We start from the raw sequence: 17285 nt of genomic DNA on the forward strand, positions 1-17285 counted from the left end.
TAGTAAAGGACGTAGACTGGGGTGTTGACCAAAGATAGAAATGAAAGCAAGGGGATAGAAAATTAGGTATATTTTGAATGTAAATTCAACAGAACTTGACAGATTAGGTAGAAGGGGCAGCAGGGGGCAGCATCAGGCCTAGCTGGCTGGGGGAGAGATGATGCCATTGACCATTATGGGAACACGGGAAGGAGGCCCCCATCCAGAGCAGGCATGAAGAGGGGAAGGAGACTGAAGTCTGTCAGATGTAAGACGGAGGGTGTCTGAACTGACCAGATGAAAATATAGATACACTGTTAGAGCTCATGACAGAACTGGATTTCTGGGTTTGGAAATTAAAGGCATAGAGAAAACCACAGAAGTATGGAGAATGGAAATGGTATTTGGAAGAGGGAAGCAAAGGTAGAGGACTAAACTTGAGCTTTGAGGAAGACACATTCTAAGGTGTGACAGAGGAGCCAATGAAAGAAACCCCGCAGTAAGACAGAGGTGGTGTCTTCTGTGGAAAGAGAAAGTCAATGGGATGAGCAGCAGGAAGAAATGCCAATCATTCATGTCTTCTTGTAATTCTTCATTATTAAGTTCAAACTCGTTTAGTCATTGATTGATATAACAGATATTTGTGACAGCATCTGATGTGCCAGATTCTGCCTGATAATGACTCTCCCAGCTCTCCAGCTTCATTGCTGAATACTCTCTCTACTCATTCCGGACTTTTTTTCCACCCTGTATTTGGAACTTGCCCTCCGCAGGGCCTTCATCTACACAGATGAACAGTCTCAGTCTGGACAATCTCTCCCCCGATGTAGCTCCTGTCCATCCTTTAGCTGTAAATTTCACTTCCTCGAGTGCTTCCCTGACTTCTCAAACTCCATTAGTCTACCGTGATATGTTTTTAGGGGACTCTCTCCTTCTTATTTCTCTTTTTAATTGGGATATCATTGAAATTCCTTATTAATTCTTAACACACGTGTAATAACTTGTTTGGTGTTTGTGAGCTTCATGAGCTGCTTGGTTCCCCACTGAATTTCTGGTATCTAGAGTGGTGTCTGCTACATTAAGTATATATTAAATGAAGAAGGACTAAGAAACAGTCACTTGATTTGTCAACAGTGAGGGTAGAATTGATCAGGGAGTAGCTGTAATAGAAGAGTAAGGATGAAGACCAGGTCGCTGAGCTTTGAAGTGGAGAGGAAGCAAGAGTAGGGGGCATGGACCTTATCTGAGATACTTAGTAAGAAAAGTGGGGGAGAGCAGTAGGATGGTAGAAAGCTATTTCTGTTCACAGTCTTTCTAGGTATTTCTTTACTCCAACAGTGGATGGTTTATTCAACTTTGTTACCTTTCTTTTTTTTTTTTTTTTTTTTTTTTTTTTTACTAATAGGTGACAATATTTTAGCAGTTCTTAAATATCTAGCTACATCTGATATGTTGGCTTCTTCTTCTAAGTATCAACATGGAAACATGGTCTTCTTTGATGTGCTTGGCCTGTTTGTCATTGCCTACCCCTCTCGTGTTGGCTTGATAATTAACTACATGGTGGTAATGGCTGTTGCTTTATACCTGGGAAAGAAATTATTGCAGCCCCAAAATAAGAGTAAGTATTTTCCTTTAAAACTACTGTACTGGCACGGGTATGGAATTTGCCTGAAGTTTTTTAGTCACTTTGCTTATATCTTTCCAAGAAGTTAAAAATCTTAAGAAAAATGACATTTGATTTATACTGTTGTAAGAAATTTGTAAATGAATATCAGGTTGATATGCTCATTATACTTTTAGTCATGGTGAAGCAGGCAATTTTTACGTACTTATGCACTTCATAGAAGTACCACAAAAGCTTGTGGAAAATGGTTTGTAAAGATTGACTTTTAGTGAAGAGTCCCATTAAAAAGTCTTGTCCACACTACAGACCAATAGCACACTGTTCTGGAGTATAAATGAGCGTCTTCTGGTTAAATTGGTCTCCTTCTACAATGTTTTGTACTCTAAGTTGGTGTGTGCTGTTATCAGATAAAGTATTTAGCAGCAATTTAAATACTCATTTATCACTGGTTATTTTCTCATGCTACTTCTATTCCTGTGTTAGCTTCTTTTAGTAAGATTTTATATGGAACTTTGCCCTCCATTTCTGCTGTTATTTCAATACACAAAGCATCCCAAAGGTGATGAAGATGAAGACGACCCACTTTTCTAGCCAGGAATATATCTGAACTACTCCTGAAGACTTATCTCTTTGAGTCTTCTGTACGCAGGGACTCTGAGTAGATGTCAATACTTGAATCTTATTCACTGATACTTTCCCTGTGTAGTGTTTAACAAACCTTACCCCTAGGAAATGTCAGTATTTTCAATTACAATGGTGAATTTTGTTTTAATGTTTGCTTCTTTAATTCTACTGACTGGTTATGAAATTGATTTGATAAAGACGGTGATCTCTACTTTTTGTTTTCTCTCAATTAGCTGCTACCTACACAAAGGACTTCTTCTGTGGACTTGGCATCACTCTGATAAGCTGGTTTACTAGCTTGGTTACAGTTCTCATTATAGCAGTGTTCATCTCTCTTATTGGACAGTCTCTCTCATGGTATAACCACTTCTACGTCTCCGTTTGTCTGTATGGAACTGCAGCTGTTGCCAAAATAATATTCATACATACCCTCGCAAAAAGATTTCATTATGTGGTAAGTGTTGGGCATATTTATTGATTTCTTTTTACTGCCTACTAGGATTGAAGACAAACTCAGGTGGGTGTTCCTTGTGATTGGCCTTTTGAGCAATCAAAGATTGTTTGGCATGGCTATAGATAATTGACTCCGAGATCTGTGTTGACTTTCTGGAAGGCTTCTCATTCTGAGGGTAGTAGACTTCAAATGAGGTTATAAAGCTGCAAACAGTTTGGGGTGTTGGTGACAGCAAGGTGTGTTAGCATAGCCTTTTGCCTCTCCTGACTCTGCGGTTTTTGTAACCATGCTCTTTAATCTACCAGCCTTCCTTGGGATCACCCAATTATTTATATTTGAATAGCTCTGTTTTCCACTGGACCGTAAGCTCCTTGAGGGCATGGATTGTTTTGTTCATTGCCCCCTGTGCTTAGGCAGTGTCTGAAACAGCACTAACACACAGTAAGTGTTTGCTGCGTGAATGAACGTTGCGCTTAAAACTGCGCTTAAAGTTTTCAGTTTCCTTCACTTTTTTTTTAACTTTTATGTTGTTGATGCATATTCTGTCAGCATGCCTTTGTGGTCTGGGGGTTATACTGACACACTGCTAAGGAGAATAAGGGGAGGTAGATAGGGTTCCAAAATGATTTATGCTGACTTAGAGAATATAGCCATATTGTTGTGGTTTCAACTGTATACCATTGTATTTTGTTTGGTAAAAACAAAATTAGGCATTAGGGTTATGAGATAATAGGACTAAAAATAAATTACAGTGAGAGAGCAAGCAGTGGTTTCTGATTTTCTAAGAGAGTTAAAGGGAAAATCTTTCTTAGTTCCGTCATTTTCAAGACGGCCAGTGTACACCTGTTTTTTCGGTTTGTACTGCTGGGGATTAGAATGGAGACATGGAAGACTATAATACAGCATCCTTTCACAAGGATGTCTTTGGTACCTGAACCTTGGTCTCAGTTTCAGTTCATGTTGGGATATGATCTGAGGAGCCCTTCTGTGTTTCAGGCCCTATTGAAGAAAGGTTCTTTGAGGTTAGCCATCTGTTTATGGTTGAGCCAATGCTTGTATCTTAGTGGCTTCTGTCTCCAAAAGAATTATACCATGGGGCTCAATTTCACGTGCTATTCTTAGTGCAATGGTATGTAATCAGTCAGAGCGTGGCTGACTGTCATTGATACGGCATTGGGGTGCAATAGAGGGTAAGACAGAAATGCTTAGTAAAGTTCTACTTTGACTGATTTCAGTTGTCTGATTACAGAACTTTGGGCTGAAGGCACAATGTAAAGAATAGTGTGATTTATTTTCATTTCACAAATGGTCTTTGAGTATCCAGTGGGCTTCCATGCTAAGGTCTGGTACAGAGATTCAGGACATAGTCTTTTTCCTTGAGGAGCTCACAGTTTCATTTGGGGAAGAAATGATGGAGAAACCACAGGGGTTTCAGTACATTGGGACGAAGTGAAGTAGAGTGATATATTAACAGTGCTGTAGGAATATAGGGCCTGGAGAGATGAATTTTGTTTGTGGAAGTCAGGAAGGCTTCATGAAGGAGGTGGTGACATTTGAACTGGGTTTCTGAAGCCTGAGTAGAAGTGTGCCAGATAGAGAACAGGTTGATGGGCAAAGGTGGGAATGTACAAGATGCATTTGGCTCACAGTCAGTAAAAAGTTCAGTGTGGTGAAGATGAGGTTGATAGGATAATAACTGGGAAAGTAGGCCAGGGTGAAGTTGGAGCATGACCCTAAAAATCAGTGGGGCCACAATTTAAAACTTCTAAGCAGGATATTGAGTGTGAGAATTTGTAATTTAGTAGGAACATACTGGTAACAGTGTACAGAATGGATTGGAAGGGGTAGAGGGATAATAGAGACGGGGAGAGGGGAACTAGATTTGAGGGATGTTTGGACTTGGGTACAATGTGGGAACAATGTAAAACATTTTCAGTTATTACAGTCTTCATTGTTGAGATCTTTGTTTTTAAATATCTGAGTGGAATTTGGCTTCAAATTGATCCTAAGAATTATTTTATTCTTTTTAAAGACCATGACTCTTGATTAACAGTGTTGAACGTCTAATTATTTAACGATGATAGCCTGTCTTTCATTGTCCAAAGGAGGTTTGTCAAGTGAACTTTAACTTGTTTTGAAAACATGTGACAAACTCTTTTGAGCTCTTGAATTAGGGACCCTTATAACAAACATGCCCTGGACTATACAGAAATGAGAAGGCAGAGGAGAGAGAAAAGCTTAAATATATCTATTTCCGTTTTGGTATTTCTGCACTAAAATTATAACTTTCATGTTTACATTAATAGAATCGCTGGTGCAGACGTTAAAATGTATTAAGTTCATATGGCAACTTTCTTCTGAAGAACTCAAGGTGCTGCACAGGAATCCTCAGACTTCAGAGCTCAAAAAATGTAGATCAAATTTTATAACGTGAAACCACCAGGAATCCAGGATGGGGGCAAAGTTGTGCTACAAGACCAGTTGGAGATAGAAAAGACTCAGGAATCAAGCAAAAACCCCCCATGGCTGTGTGCTCTAAAGGTCCTGCAGTTCTCAAGCTGTGCTGTTGGTGGCGCTGCAGCCGCCTTCACATAGGTCATTTCTCCAGTTTGCTTGACATTCCTTGTAAGTTGCATGAATAAAAGAGCTTACAGAGGTGAATGTTTTTAGGAGAGTCCTTTCTTCTACTTTAGAACATTTCCAAAGGTCTTTCAGCCCGGTGGAGGGAGAGCACAGATTATATACAAGTAGTGATGTTTTTACCCCCATCTTGTTAAATTCCCCTTTCCTGTGCAGTAATTTGAATTTATTACTTTATGATAGGAGGTAGCTTTGTCTGTGTTTACTTTAAAGTTTAAAGGATAGACCCTGCTCCAAACAAAATATAGCTTTTTGGAGCAGTGGAAGTTACACTACAATAGAAGATCTTTATGAATGGCCCATGAATGAGACGACTTGTGTATTTTCTTTCTTTCAGAATGCCAGTGACCAGTATCTGGGAGAAGTATTTTTTGACGTCTCTCTGTTTGTGCACTGTGGGTTCCTTACAGCTCTCACTTACCAAGGGCTCTGCTCGGCATTTATTAGCGCTGTCTGGGTGGCATTCCCGTTGCTCACAAAGCTTTGCGTGCACAAGGACTTTAAGCGGCATGGTAGGGTATTTTTGGTTGTGATACAAATGGGAAATACCTTAAAATACATAAGATAAGGCTTCCAGGAACTATTTCCATATTTGATCTTTTTGGGTAGGCTTTCTAAATTGTTGCTGTTTGTTTTTTTTTTTTTAACTTTCAGATCACAGAGATTTTTATCCTACCCCATCATTCTCAAGTAAATGAGCACATGCTAATATATTACATACTTTGTTTTCTTATTTGTATTCTACCCTAAGTCAAAGTATTTTCTCTCACTAAGATAACATGTACCAAAAGGGCAAGAGTCAGAGCTAACCTAATTTCTGTTAGGTGCGAAGGTATACCAGGACTATGAAAAGCTGTTAGCTCACTGGAGAATTTCAGAGATGTGTTTTCTTTCTCTTTTTCTGTAGGTGCCGGAGGAAAATTTATTGCCTTTTACCTTTTGGGGATGTTTATTCCTTATCTTTATGCATTGTACCTCATCTGGGCCGTATTTGAGATGTTTACCCCTATCCTTGGGAGGAGTGGTTCGGAAATTCCACCTGATGTCGTGCTGGCTTCTATTTTGGCTGGTTGTACAATGATTCTCTCATCCTATTTTGTAAGGAAAAAAAAAATTTTTTTAATTTCCTTCTTCATTTTATATATAAATACATAATGAGTTTTGCCATGCTAGATCCTGTGAAATAGTGTTGATTCTACTATTAAGCAAAAGAAATGGTGAATGACTCTGCATATTGTGGGTTCGGTATGGGCATAAAATGTAGAAGGGGGGGGTTGTTGTTATTTTTGCTTCCTCATCCTCCCAAATCCTCTGATTATACTTCTTTTCAAATAGCTTTCAAACTACCTGAATTTGAATGTGTGGAACGAATACCAAGTGAGAAGTGGTAGAGATTGCTTGGTGGTGAATTTTTAGAGTGTGTTTTGAACTTACTAATTAGAGGCAAATGTTAATAAATACATGGTAGTTTCATTGGTGCTGTTAGAGCTAGTGAAGGAAGACTAATTCTGATGAGGAGTTTTCCCTTGTCGTTCACCTGCCTTGGTGCTGGCGCAGCCAAGGTCACTGATCGAGTCTGTGTCCTTGAGTGACATACACTTAAAACACCCAAACATGCCTTCCTTTACCAAGTAATGAATACATGTTACAGGCCTTGTCATTTTACTGTATCAGTGTTCTGCCCTCGCAGGGCGAGTCCTACCTGTGCCATCCTTGCTTCTCCTCCCTGGGACTCTCCGGAGGGAAGAAAAGACATGATGCAGAGTTGACAACCAGACTGCCCTCTGTTAGAGCAAGCTCCAGGCAGAGTTCTGCCCTTGGCGTGGTGTCGGCACTGTCCAGGACTCAGGCCTGGCTGCTCTGTTTTGTGGCTCTTTTCATTGCAGTCCCTAAGAGTAAGAAGTATTTATTGAATACCTGTAGGTACACTCTGAGATTTGAGGCTAGGGTACCAAATAGAAAAAGTAGCTATGACTATTATAGCTCTTTCCTTCATGGAGAGAATAGTGAGCTTTTTCACACTGATATAGTAAAGGGCATCTCATGTGGTGACTAGGGTCTAGGGACAGCAGATACAAGTACCACGTGCATGGTCAGCGCTGTCCATGCAAGTCCCTTAAATGGCAAATAAATAGCTGCATGTGTGACTGCGTATACAGCCCTGTAGAGTAACTCTTATGCACGCTGTTGTTTGAGATCAGCTGTACTAGCTCTGAAAGAAATCTGAGCATTGCAGCCATTTTACTTTTAATATTATGATTTAGTCCTTACTGGTATTTGCAGGGATAGATGGAAAATTCTAAAATGTTCTTTGTTGCCTTCAGGGTTTACTTCTTTTGGTTTTAATATTAAGCCTTTAAATCCTCTGTATATCTTAATAGATGGTTTGCTGTTGTGAGGACTAAAGGAGATGTAGTTTCATCACATGTAGATTAGGTTGTAATCTAGAGTCAGCTAAGTTATGAACTGGACCCCTGCCCCGCCCCTGCAGTGTATTTAAATCACAGTCAATGAATGAAAGCTACTGATGCTCATAAAAGATGATCAGAATGTGGGGCATTTCAGTTCTGTTCCATAGGGAAGGGTACAAAATGAACCCTGAAAACTTCACTGTGGAAATTGAAAAGACCCCAAAAGCATGGAAATCTTGGAAACCATAAGCAAGTAGATTAAAGTTTATTACCTTCTAAATTACTTTTGGAGAGTGGCTCTTGGAATACTTTAATGTTCATTATAATGTGAAATAACTCTGCTGCCCTTTGATGCTGTGGGTTATCATTCTCTTCGCTATTTTCTTATGTGTAGCTGTGTTACAGATAGTGGCTTTTTACTAGAGTGAGACTTTTCTCCTTGGGTAATGGAGAATTGAACCACAATGCACACTTCAGAGAGCCTGTCTTTTAGTCCTTGGGGACTTATTAAATATATTTGCTAGGAAGCAATTAAATTGCTGTCAAATGATCGGTTAACAGGTTTCCTGGGGTTCCCCTGTGCTGGGGCCATCACGGTTGTACTGATTAAATGAGACTGCTGGTAGGACCGGGATCAGGAGGAGATTCTCAGAGAGAAACAGAGAAAGAGCCAGCGCACACGGGACACGTCATAGTCCCTTTTCATGCTTCTCTTCATTTTATTTCACACCCATTTCGGAATCTAGAGTGATATCAGATGTAACATTTAAGACGAAAGACAGTAAAATGTGATACAGTGGGATCCAAACACACTGTCACTAGGCCGTTCTCTTCTCCCTTCTCTCCCACTCTCTGATCACCTTCTCATTTATCACCATTACCAAAGCTCTTCCAGAAGGTGGGTGGAAGAGGCAGAAGATGAGCCTCATGACCTGGAGAAGAGAAAAATATGGATGTGGAAACTGTAGTTTAACCTGAAGTTGTAGGACAACTTTGGGTAGCAACAGGGTTGAGAATGGCAGGAACCACAGCATTATGACAGGGAGGTTTTATTTGGACCCAAACGACTCTGTATACCTAAACTTAACCAGTCTCCCAGTGGAGGCGAAACTTATTACTTGGCAGGATATTTGACCCTGTTCTGAGGAGCCACATTTTAAATATTGTGACTGTCAGGAGAAAGAGGGACGGACAGGGTAACAAATTGTGTTTTGCTGACTCACTGCCATAAATCCTTGGGTACTCTGTCTTACTTCTGTCCTTCAGTGTAAAAACATTTAAGATCTTCGACTTAAGACCAGTACTGTTTTGCTGGAGATTACCCCGGTTGGCATATCGTTACACTGTAGATACAAAATCTCTTAGTTTCATATAGTAGAGTATATGGTAGGTTATGAATATCTGCTTAATTTTTCATTTTCATCTCAGTAAAAATATTTTCACATTTATGTTCTTCACTTTTCTACTTATTGACCCTGGAGGGTGGGCAATAAGGGGGAGAAGGCAAAAGGGGGAGCAGGGACTAGGTCATTGTTTCTCAAAGTGGCTCCTTCAGAACCCCTAAGGGATCTGTGGACATATTCTATAATCATGTGTCCCCCGCAATTTTTAATTCAGTGACTTTATTACAATTAAAAAATTAATATAAACATATTTAGGACTTCCTGGATGCCCATCTTGAGACTGAGCCACTTGCTTTTCCTGCCCAAGTTCAGATTTGTTATTTTAATTGTGTTGGCCTTGGTTAACTCTGCAGTGACAAGGGCAGAATTACCTTTTTTCCCCTGGTTTCAATTTTCATAGTTTTTTTGGGTCTTTTCCAAGTGAACTATAAGTTGATTTACAATATTGTGTTAGTCTCAGGTGCAGAATTACTTTTATTGCAGTTTTTCCTTATGTGCAAGTCCACAGGCAGAGTCTTGAAGGTGCATCTAAAAGATGAATCCAGCACATAGGCACATTATGAAAGCATTATTAGAACTTGAGTTTTGTTGAAATAGGCCTGCTTACTTGCTTAAAAGCTTACCTCTGGTTCTTTAATAAAAGCCTGATGTCATGATGTTTGGTACGGTTCAATAGTGTCTGCTGTGCAGTTAACTACAGGGTTTGATAGAATTGGAAATAAGATAAGTTCACGGTTTGACTGATGGTGGATGTACATCCTCTAGTAGTCTCTTGGCTGAGCAGACACTGTCTCAGTTGCCTTTTTCCCTCTTACTGTCTGGCTGCCTGTCAGAAAGGCACCATCGTGCAGATGGGGGCATCTCTCATTTATTTAGGCTCTGACTTGTGATGGAAATCCCTTATAATTAGTGCTTTGTGTACTGGGAGTTGGGAGTGTGGTAGCACATGCTGATACATGTCCTTTATTATCTGTCTGACAACACCTGTTACAACGTCAAGTCAGTAAAGCCACCTTTATGCCAATGGTAATTTTTCTATTTTTGTGTTTTGTGTTTTAGATTAACTTCATCTATCTTGCCAAAAGCACAAAAAGAACTATGCTAACTTTAACTTTGGTATGTACAATTGCATTCCTCCTTGTTTGCAGTGGAACTTTTTTCCCATACAGCTCCAACCCTGCCAGTCCAAAGCCAAAGAGAGTGTTTCTTCAGGTAAGAGCGATTTTGCGTGAGCTATTTGAGATCCTGGAGAGGAAAGGCTTATGGTGTTTTGAGCTTACTAGTCAACAGTGAAGCTCGAAACACATAAGTGACTTTTCTACTGTTGACCTGTTAGTTGGTACCTCGAATATTTTGTGTAAGGCAGTGAGGAAAAGACCATCAAGAGGCATTCTTATCAGCTAGGAACACTTCTCCTAAGAGCCTGAATCAGAAATGTCTGCTTGTTCTTATTACTGTTCAAATTACAAAAATGTACCTGCTTGGAAAAACAAGAGCAAATATGTATCATGGAATAATGAGCTGTCAGAAGTACAGATTGTAAAACTGTGGGCTGAGTAAAAATATGACCTCCTGTCAACTGGCAAAATGAAACAGATTATTTAAAATGCGGTAAGATTGATCTTAGGTAATGTTCAAGGTAATGTGATAGTGAAAATATAATAACTTAGATATTAATAAAATGAGATTTAGAACTTTCTTAGATTTCAGGTTTTTCTGCAAACTTTTTAGAGCTGGTGTAAAACAGGAAAAAGAATTTAAGTCCCCTTATTTCCAGTCTTCCTCTCTGTTAGAGGGAATGGAGTGGCCAAACAGAAAAGCCAAGTCATAACCTAGATAATTATTCAAGGACTTGAGTAAGTAGTAATAATATATTTAAACTTAAATATGAGAGAGGAGATTTTGAGAAAGAGCCAACTATTCCTTGTTTTTGTTTCCAGTCCTGTAGGACACAGTGATACATTTTATGTGACAAATTTTACAGTCACATCAGTAGTCATTAGGAAAAGCTAGATTTTTATTTTTAAAAACTCCTGTTCTGATTTGTTTTGGGGTTCTCTTCTTCCCCAGTGCCAGAAGGTGACAAACTTTTCCTATAAAGGGCCATAAAATAAATATTTTAGGCTCTGCCAGCCATGTGGTCTCTGTTGCAGCTACTCTGTTTCTACAGAGTGAAAGGAGCCATAGATGACACCTGCAGATGAATGTGGCCATGTTTTAATAAAGCTTTATTTATAAAAATGGCAGCAGGCCATTTGGCCTGTGGACTGTGGTTTACCCCTGCCCTTTGCAATCCTTTTTCTTTTCCTATTTGATATTCTTCAGGCTGGTTTCCGTTGTTAATAGAGCTATTCCAGATGGAGCATGGTGCCTTTTCAGAGAATTATGTTAGGCACAGGTCTGTCATCTAGTGGTGAGCTGTGATTCTTATTTTTCTCTGCACATCAATTAGCATGTAACACCCTGAAAGGGAAATGTGTGTGTATTTCTTTTAGAATGTATTTAAGTCCTTTTATGACTTTTAAGAGTTCTAGTTTTCATGTCTTTTATATCTGAAATAGTAGGTTTTCAGAAAATTTTTATATGAAATTTAAATACAGAATATATTTGTAAGAAATAATAAAGTAATCATGTGAGTATCTGTTGAGTTTAAAAGAGCATTAGCTATATCTTAGAAAACCTCAGTATTCCCTTCTTGATCCCAACTCTTTTGCTCCTCTCTCTCACCACCCCCAAAGTACTCACTATCTTAAAGGTTGGAGTTAATCATTATTTTACCACATATGTATTAATCGCTAAACAACAACATATAGTTTTGCCTGTTTTTGAGCTTCTTACAGGTAAGGCCATACCATATACTCTTTGGTGGCTTGCTTCTTATTGCCCAACAGCATGTCAGAGTCTTCCAGGTTGATCTGTGTCACTGTAGTTCGTTATTTTTCATTGCCGAATAGACTTCTGTCATAGGAGGATGCCCCAATTTATTTGCCCATTCTACTGTTAATGGACATTTGGGTTGTTTGCCAGTTTTTGCTAATATGGACAATGCTGAACCAACACTTTTGTACCTTTCAAGAGTTTCTCTAAGGTCCATATTCAGCAGTGGAGTTGCTGACTTGAAGGGTTATGCGCATGTTAACTTTATTAGGTAATCTAAGCAGTCTCCTAAAGTGATTGTGCCAGCGGTGGGTTCCTGTTGCTCAGTAGCCTCATCATTTCTTGGTATTGTCACGTAGTCATTTTTGTTAATCTGGGGTGGGGATGTGGGTGAAGGAGTTCAAACAGTAGTTTCCTCATTAGTCTTGTTCTTTTCAGCATATGACTAGAACATTTCATGACTTGGATGGAAACGTAGTTAAACGAGACTCTGGAATATGGATCAACGGGTTTGATTATACCGGAATGTCTCACATAACACCTCACATTCCCGAGATCAACGATACCATCCGAGCTCACTGTGAGGAGAACGCACCCCTATGTGGTTTCCCTTGGTATCTTCCAGTGCACTTTCTCATCAGGTTGGTTCATTACTTTTCTGCTTTTAGTTGGGGGTTAGTTTGTTCTCAAGTCCTATCACTGTATCAGTACGTTATTATTTTAACTGGTTAACATAGAAGTTGAGTGCTGTTTATACTATTTTTCTTTTTAATATCACTACAAAAGTTGTATTTCTTTGTGGGATAAAGCACTCAGAAGTTTTTTATTCTCCCCCAAATTTTGCTTTTTCAAATTAGGAAGTCTTTCCTCTAGAAAGCTGAATAGTTAGAAAGAGTAGCCCTCTTAACTGGTCTAACAGATAGCAAGCAGCTAAGCATCAATGTCAAATTGTTTTATTTCTGGGGAGTTTTTATGGTTTGGCTGTGAAGGAATGGATGAGAAGAAATAGGATGGGTAGTGGAATCAAGATCACCTAGGATCCTTGTTCTTAACTTTGGGAAGGTTTTATTACACAACAACCTGGGCTTCAGAGAAACTGACATTGTTTATCATATTCATCAGTTTACGTGTTTATTATATTCTGAGCACTTCCATGAATTATAGTTCAAAATCAACTAATAAAGCAACCTGAATATTGAAGTTACCTTTCCAAATAGGAAAAACTGGTATCTTCCTGCCCCAGAAGTTTCTCCAAAAGAACCTGCTCATTTCAGACTTGTATCCAAAGAACAGACACCCTGGGATTCTGTAAAGCTGACCTTTGAAGCAACAGGTAAGTCATATGGTAGTTTTTTCTTCTCTCTTGTCATTTCTTAAAAATTTTAATACGCACGTATATTTTTTCCTCAAATGTATAATAGTGACCAGCAACTTAGGAAGAACTTGGTGTTTTTAAAAGCAATTGAAGCTGGTTATGATTTTTAAAAGAAAATTTAATAGATTTTATTTTCTAGAGTAGTTTTAAGTTTACAGAAAAATTGACCAGAAAGTACAGAGATTTCCCTATCGTCCTCTCTACCCCCCACCTTCCCTTATTATTATCCCTTTTGCATTAAGTGTGGTACATTTCTTTTAATTGATGAGCCTACATTGATACATTATTATTAACTAAAGTCCTTGGTTTACATTAGACTTAGTTCACTCATTGTGTTGTTTAGTTCCATGGGTTTTGACAGATGCATATTGTCATGTATCTACCATTACAGTATCATACAGAGTAGATTCACTGCCCTGAAATCCCCTGTCTCCACTTATTCACCCCTCTCTCCTCCCTCCCTCTGGCAACCGCTGATCTTTTTACTGTCTCCATTGTTTTGCCTTTTCCAGAATATCGTATAGCTGGAATTACACTTTGTAGCCTTTTCGGATTGGCTTCTTTTGTTTAGTAATTTTCACTTAAGGTGCCTTTATGTCTTTTAGTGGCGTGATAGCTCATTTCTTTTTATTGCTGTCAGTGTACCACAGTTTGTTTATCTTCTGATCTACTGAGGAACATCTTGGTTGCTTCCAGTTTTTGGCAGTTATGAATAAAGCTTCTGTACACATCTGTGTGCAGACTTTTGTGTAGAATAGGTTTTCAAGTCATTTGGATAAATATCTAGGAGTGCAATTGCTGGACTGTATAGTAAGCTTATGTTTACCTTCGTAAGAAACTGCCGAAGTGTCTTCCGAAGGCAGTATGAATTCCCACCAGCAATGAATGTGAGTTCCTGTTGCTCTACATTCTCACCAGCATTTGGTGCTGTTAGTCTTTTGGATTTTAGCCATTCTTCTTCTTTTTTTAAAAATTTTTAAATTTTATTTATTTTTCTATACAGCAGGTTCTTATTAGTCATCCATTTTATATACATCAGTGTATACATGTCAGTCCCAATCTCCCAATTCATCACACACCCACCCCCTTGTGGCTTTCCCCCCTTGGTGTCCATACATTTATTCTCTACATCTGTGTCTCAACTTCTGCCCTGCAAACCGGTTCATCTGTACCATTTTTCTAGGTTCCACATATATGCATTAATATATGATATTTGTTTTTCTCTTTCTGACTTACTTCACTCTGTATGACAGTCTCTAGATCCATCCACGTCTCTACAAATGACCCAATTTCGTTCCTTTTTATGGCTGAGTAATATTCCATGGTATATATATTCCACATCTTCTTTATCTATTCATCTGTCCATGGGCATTTAGGTTGCTTCCATGACCTGGCTATTGTAAATAGTGCTGAAATGAACATTGGGGTGCATGTGTCTTTTTGAATTATGGTTTTATTTGGATATATGCCCAGTAGTGGGATTGCTGGGTCATACGGTAATTCTATTTTTAGTTTTTTAAGGAACCTCCATACTGTTCTCCATAGTGGCTGTATCAAGTTTACATTCCCACCACCAACAGTGCAAGAGGGTTCCTTTTCTCTACACCCTCTCCAGCATTTATTGTTTGTAGATTTTCTGATGATGCCCATTCTAACTGGTGTGAGGTGATACCTCATTGTAGTTTTGATTTGCATGTCTCTAATAATTAGTGATGTTGAGCAGCTTTTCATGTGCTTCTTGGACATCTGTATGTCGTCTTTGGAGAAATGTCTATTTAGGTCATTTGCCCATTTTTGGATTGGGTTGTTTGTTTTTTTAATATTGAGCTGCATAAGCTGTTTATATATGTTGGAGATTAATCCTTTGTATGTTGATTCGATGGCAAATATTTTCTCCTATTCTGAGGGTTGTCCTTTCCTCTTGTTTGTAGTTTCCTTTGCTTTGCAAAAGCTTTGAAGTTTCATTAGGTCCCATTTGTTTATTTTTGTTTTTATTTTCATTACTCTAGGAGGTGGATCAGAAAAGATCTTGCTGTGATTTATGTCAAAGAGTGTTCTTCCTACGTTTTCCTCTAAGAGTTTGATAGTGTCCGGTCTCACATTTAGGTCTCTAATCCATTTTGGGCTTATTTTTCTGTATGGTGTTAGGAAGTGTTCTAATTTCATTCTTTTACATGTAGCTGTCCAGTTTTCCCAGCACCACTTGTTGAAGAGACTGTGTTTTCTCCACTGTGTATCCTTGCCTCCTTTGTCATAGAGTAGTTGACCATAGGTGCGTGGGCTTTCTATCCTGTTCCATTGATCTGTATTTCTGTTTTTGTGCCAGTACCATATTGTCTTCATTACTGTAGCTTTGTGGTATAGTCTGAAGTCATGGAGTCTGATTCCTCCAGCTCCGTTTTATTCCCTCAAGACTGCTTTGGTTTTTTGGGGTCTTTTGTGTCTCCGTACAAATTTTAAGATTATTTGTTCTAGTTCTGTAAAAAATGTCATTGGTAATTTGATGGAGGTTGCATTGAATCTAAAAATTACTTTGGGTAGTATAGTCATTTTCATAATATTGATTCTTCCAATCCAAGAACGTGGTATATCTCTCCATCTGTTGGTATCATCTTTAATTTCTTTCATCAGTGTCTTATAGTTTTCTGCATACAGGTCTTTTGTCTCCCTACATAGGTTTATTCCTAGGTATTATATTCTGTTTGTTGCAATGGTAAATGGGAGTGTTTCCTTAATTTCTCTTTCAGATTTTTCATCATTAGTACGTAGGAATGCAAGAGATTTCTGTGCATTAATTTTGTATCCTGCAGTTTTACCAAATTCATTGATTAGCTCTAGTAGTTTTCTGGTAGCATCTTTAGATTTCTCTATGTATGTATCATGTCATCTGCAAACAATGACAGTTTTACTTCTTCTTTTCCAATTTGCATTCCTTTTATTTTTCTTCTCTAATTGTTGTGGCTAGGACTTCCAAAACTATGTTGAGTAATAGTCGTGAGAGTGGATATCCTTGTCTTCTTCCTGTTCATTTTTCACCATTGAGAATGATGTTTGTTGTGGGTTTGTCATATATGGCCTTTATATTGAGGTAGGTTCCTTCTATGCCCACTTTCTGGAGAGTTTTTATCATAAATGGGTGTTGAATTTTGTCGAAAGCTTTATCTGCATCTATTGAGATGATCATATGGTTTTTCTTCTTCAATTTGTTAATATGGTGTATCACATTGACTGATTTGCATATACTGAAGAATCCTTGCATTCCTGGGATAAATCCCACTTGATCATGGTGTATGATTCTTTTAATGTGTTGTTGATTCTGTTTGCTAGTCTTTTGTTGAGGATTTTTGCATTTATATTCATCAGTGATAGTGGTCTGTAATTATCTTTTTTTGTAGTATCTTTGTCTGATTTTGGCATCAGGGTGATGGTGGCCTCATAGAATGAGTTTGGGAGTGTTCCTTTCTCTGCAGTTTTTTGGAAGAGTTTGAGAAGGATGGGTGTTAGCGCTTCTCTCAATTTTTGATAGAATTCACCTGTGAAGCCATCTGGTCCTGGACTTTTGTTTGTTGGAAGATTTTTAATCACAGTTTCAATTTCATTACTTGTGACTGGTCTGTTCATATTTTCCATTTCTTCCTGGTTCAGTCTTGGAAGGTTATACCTTTCCAAGAATTTGTCCATTTCTTCCAGGTTGTCCATTTCATTGGCATAGAGTTGCTTGTAGTAGTTTCTTAGGATGCTTTGTATTTCTGCGGCGTCTGATGTAACTTCTCCTTTTTCATTTCTAATTTTATTGATTTGAGTCCTCTCCCTCTTTTTCTTGATGAGTCTGGCTAATGGTTTATCAATTTTGTTTATCTTCTCAAAGAACCAGCTTTTATTTCTATTGATCTTTGCT

General features: G+C 38.5%; 1 protein-coding gene across 2 annotated transcripts in view; it reads left to right on the forward strand.

Annotated features, from left to right (window-relative positions):
* Positions 1–17285, forward strand: part of ERMP1 (endoplasmic reticulum metallopeptidase 1) — a 54040-nt gene that overhangs the window by 19616 nt on the left and 17139 nt on the right. For both annotated transcript variants that reach the window (XM_029204072.1, XM_029204073.1), the window contains 7 exons: positions 1385–1597; positions 2461–2681; positions 5659–5833; positions 6229–6419; positions 10195–10347; positions 12451–12653; positions 13230–13345. In XM_029204072.1, the coding sequence (XP_029059905.1) occupies positions 1385–1597; positions 2461–2681; positions 5659–5833; positions 6229–6419; positions 10195–10347; positions 12451–12653; positions 13230–13345 (1272 nt within the window). The remainder of the gene's footprint in view (positions 1–1384; positions 1598–2460; positions 2682–5658; positions 5834–6228; positions 6420–10194; positions 10348–12450; positions 12654–13229; positions 13346–17285) is intronic.

Source organism: Monodon monoceros, unplaced genomic scaffold (assembly GCF_005190385.1).
Source record: "Monodon monoceros isolate NGI ecotype Baffin Bay Population unplaced genomic scaffold, NGI_Narwhal_1 Super_Scaffold_5, whole genome shotgun sequence".
Lineage (NCBI taxonomy): Eukaryota > Metazoa > Chordata > Mammalia > Artiodactyla > Monodontidae > Monodon > Monodon monoceros.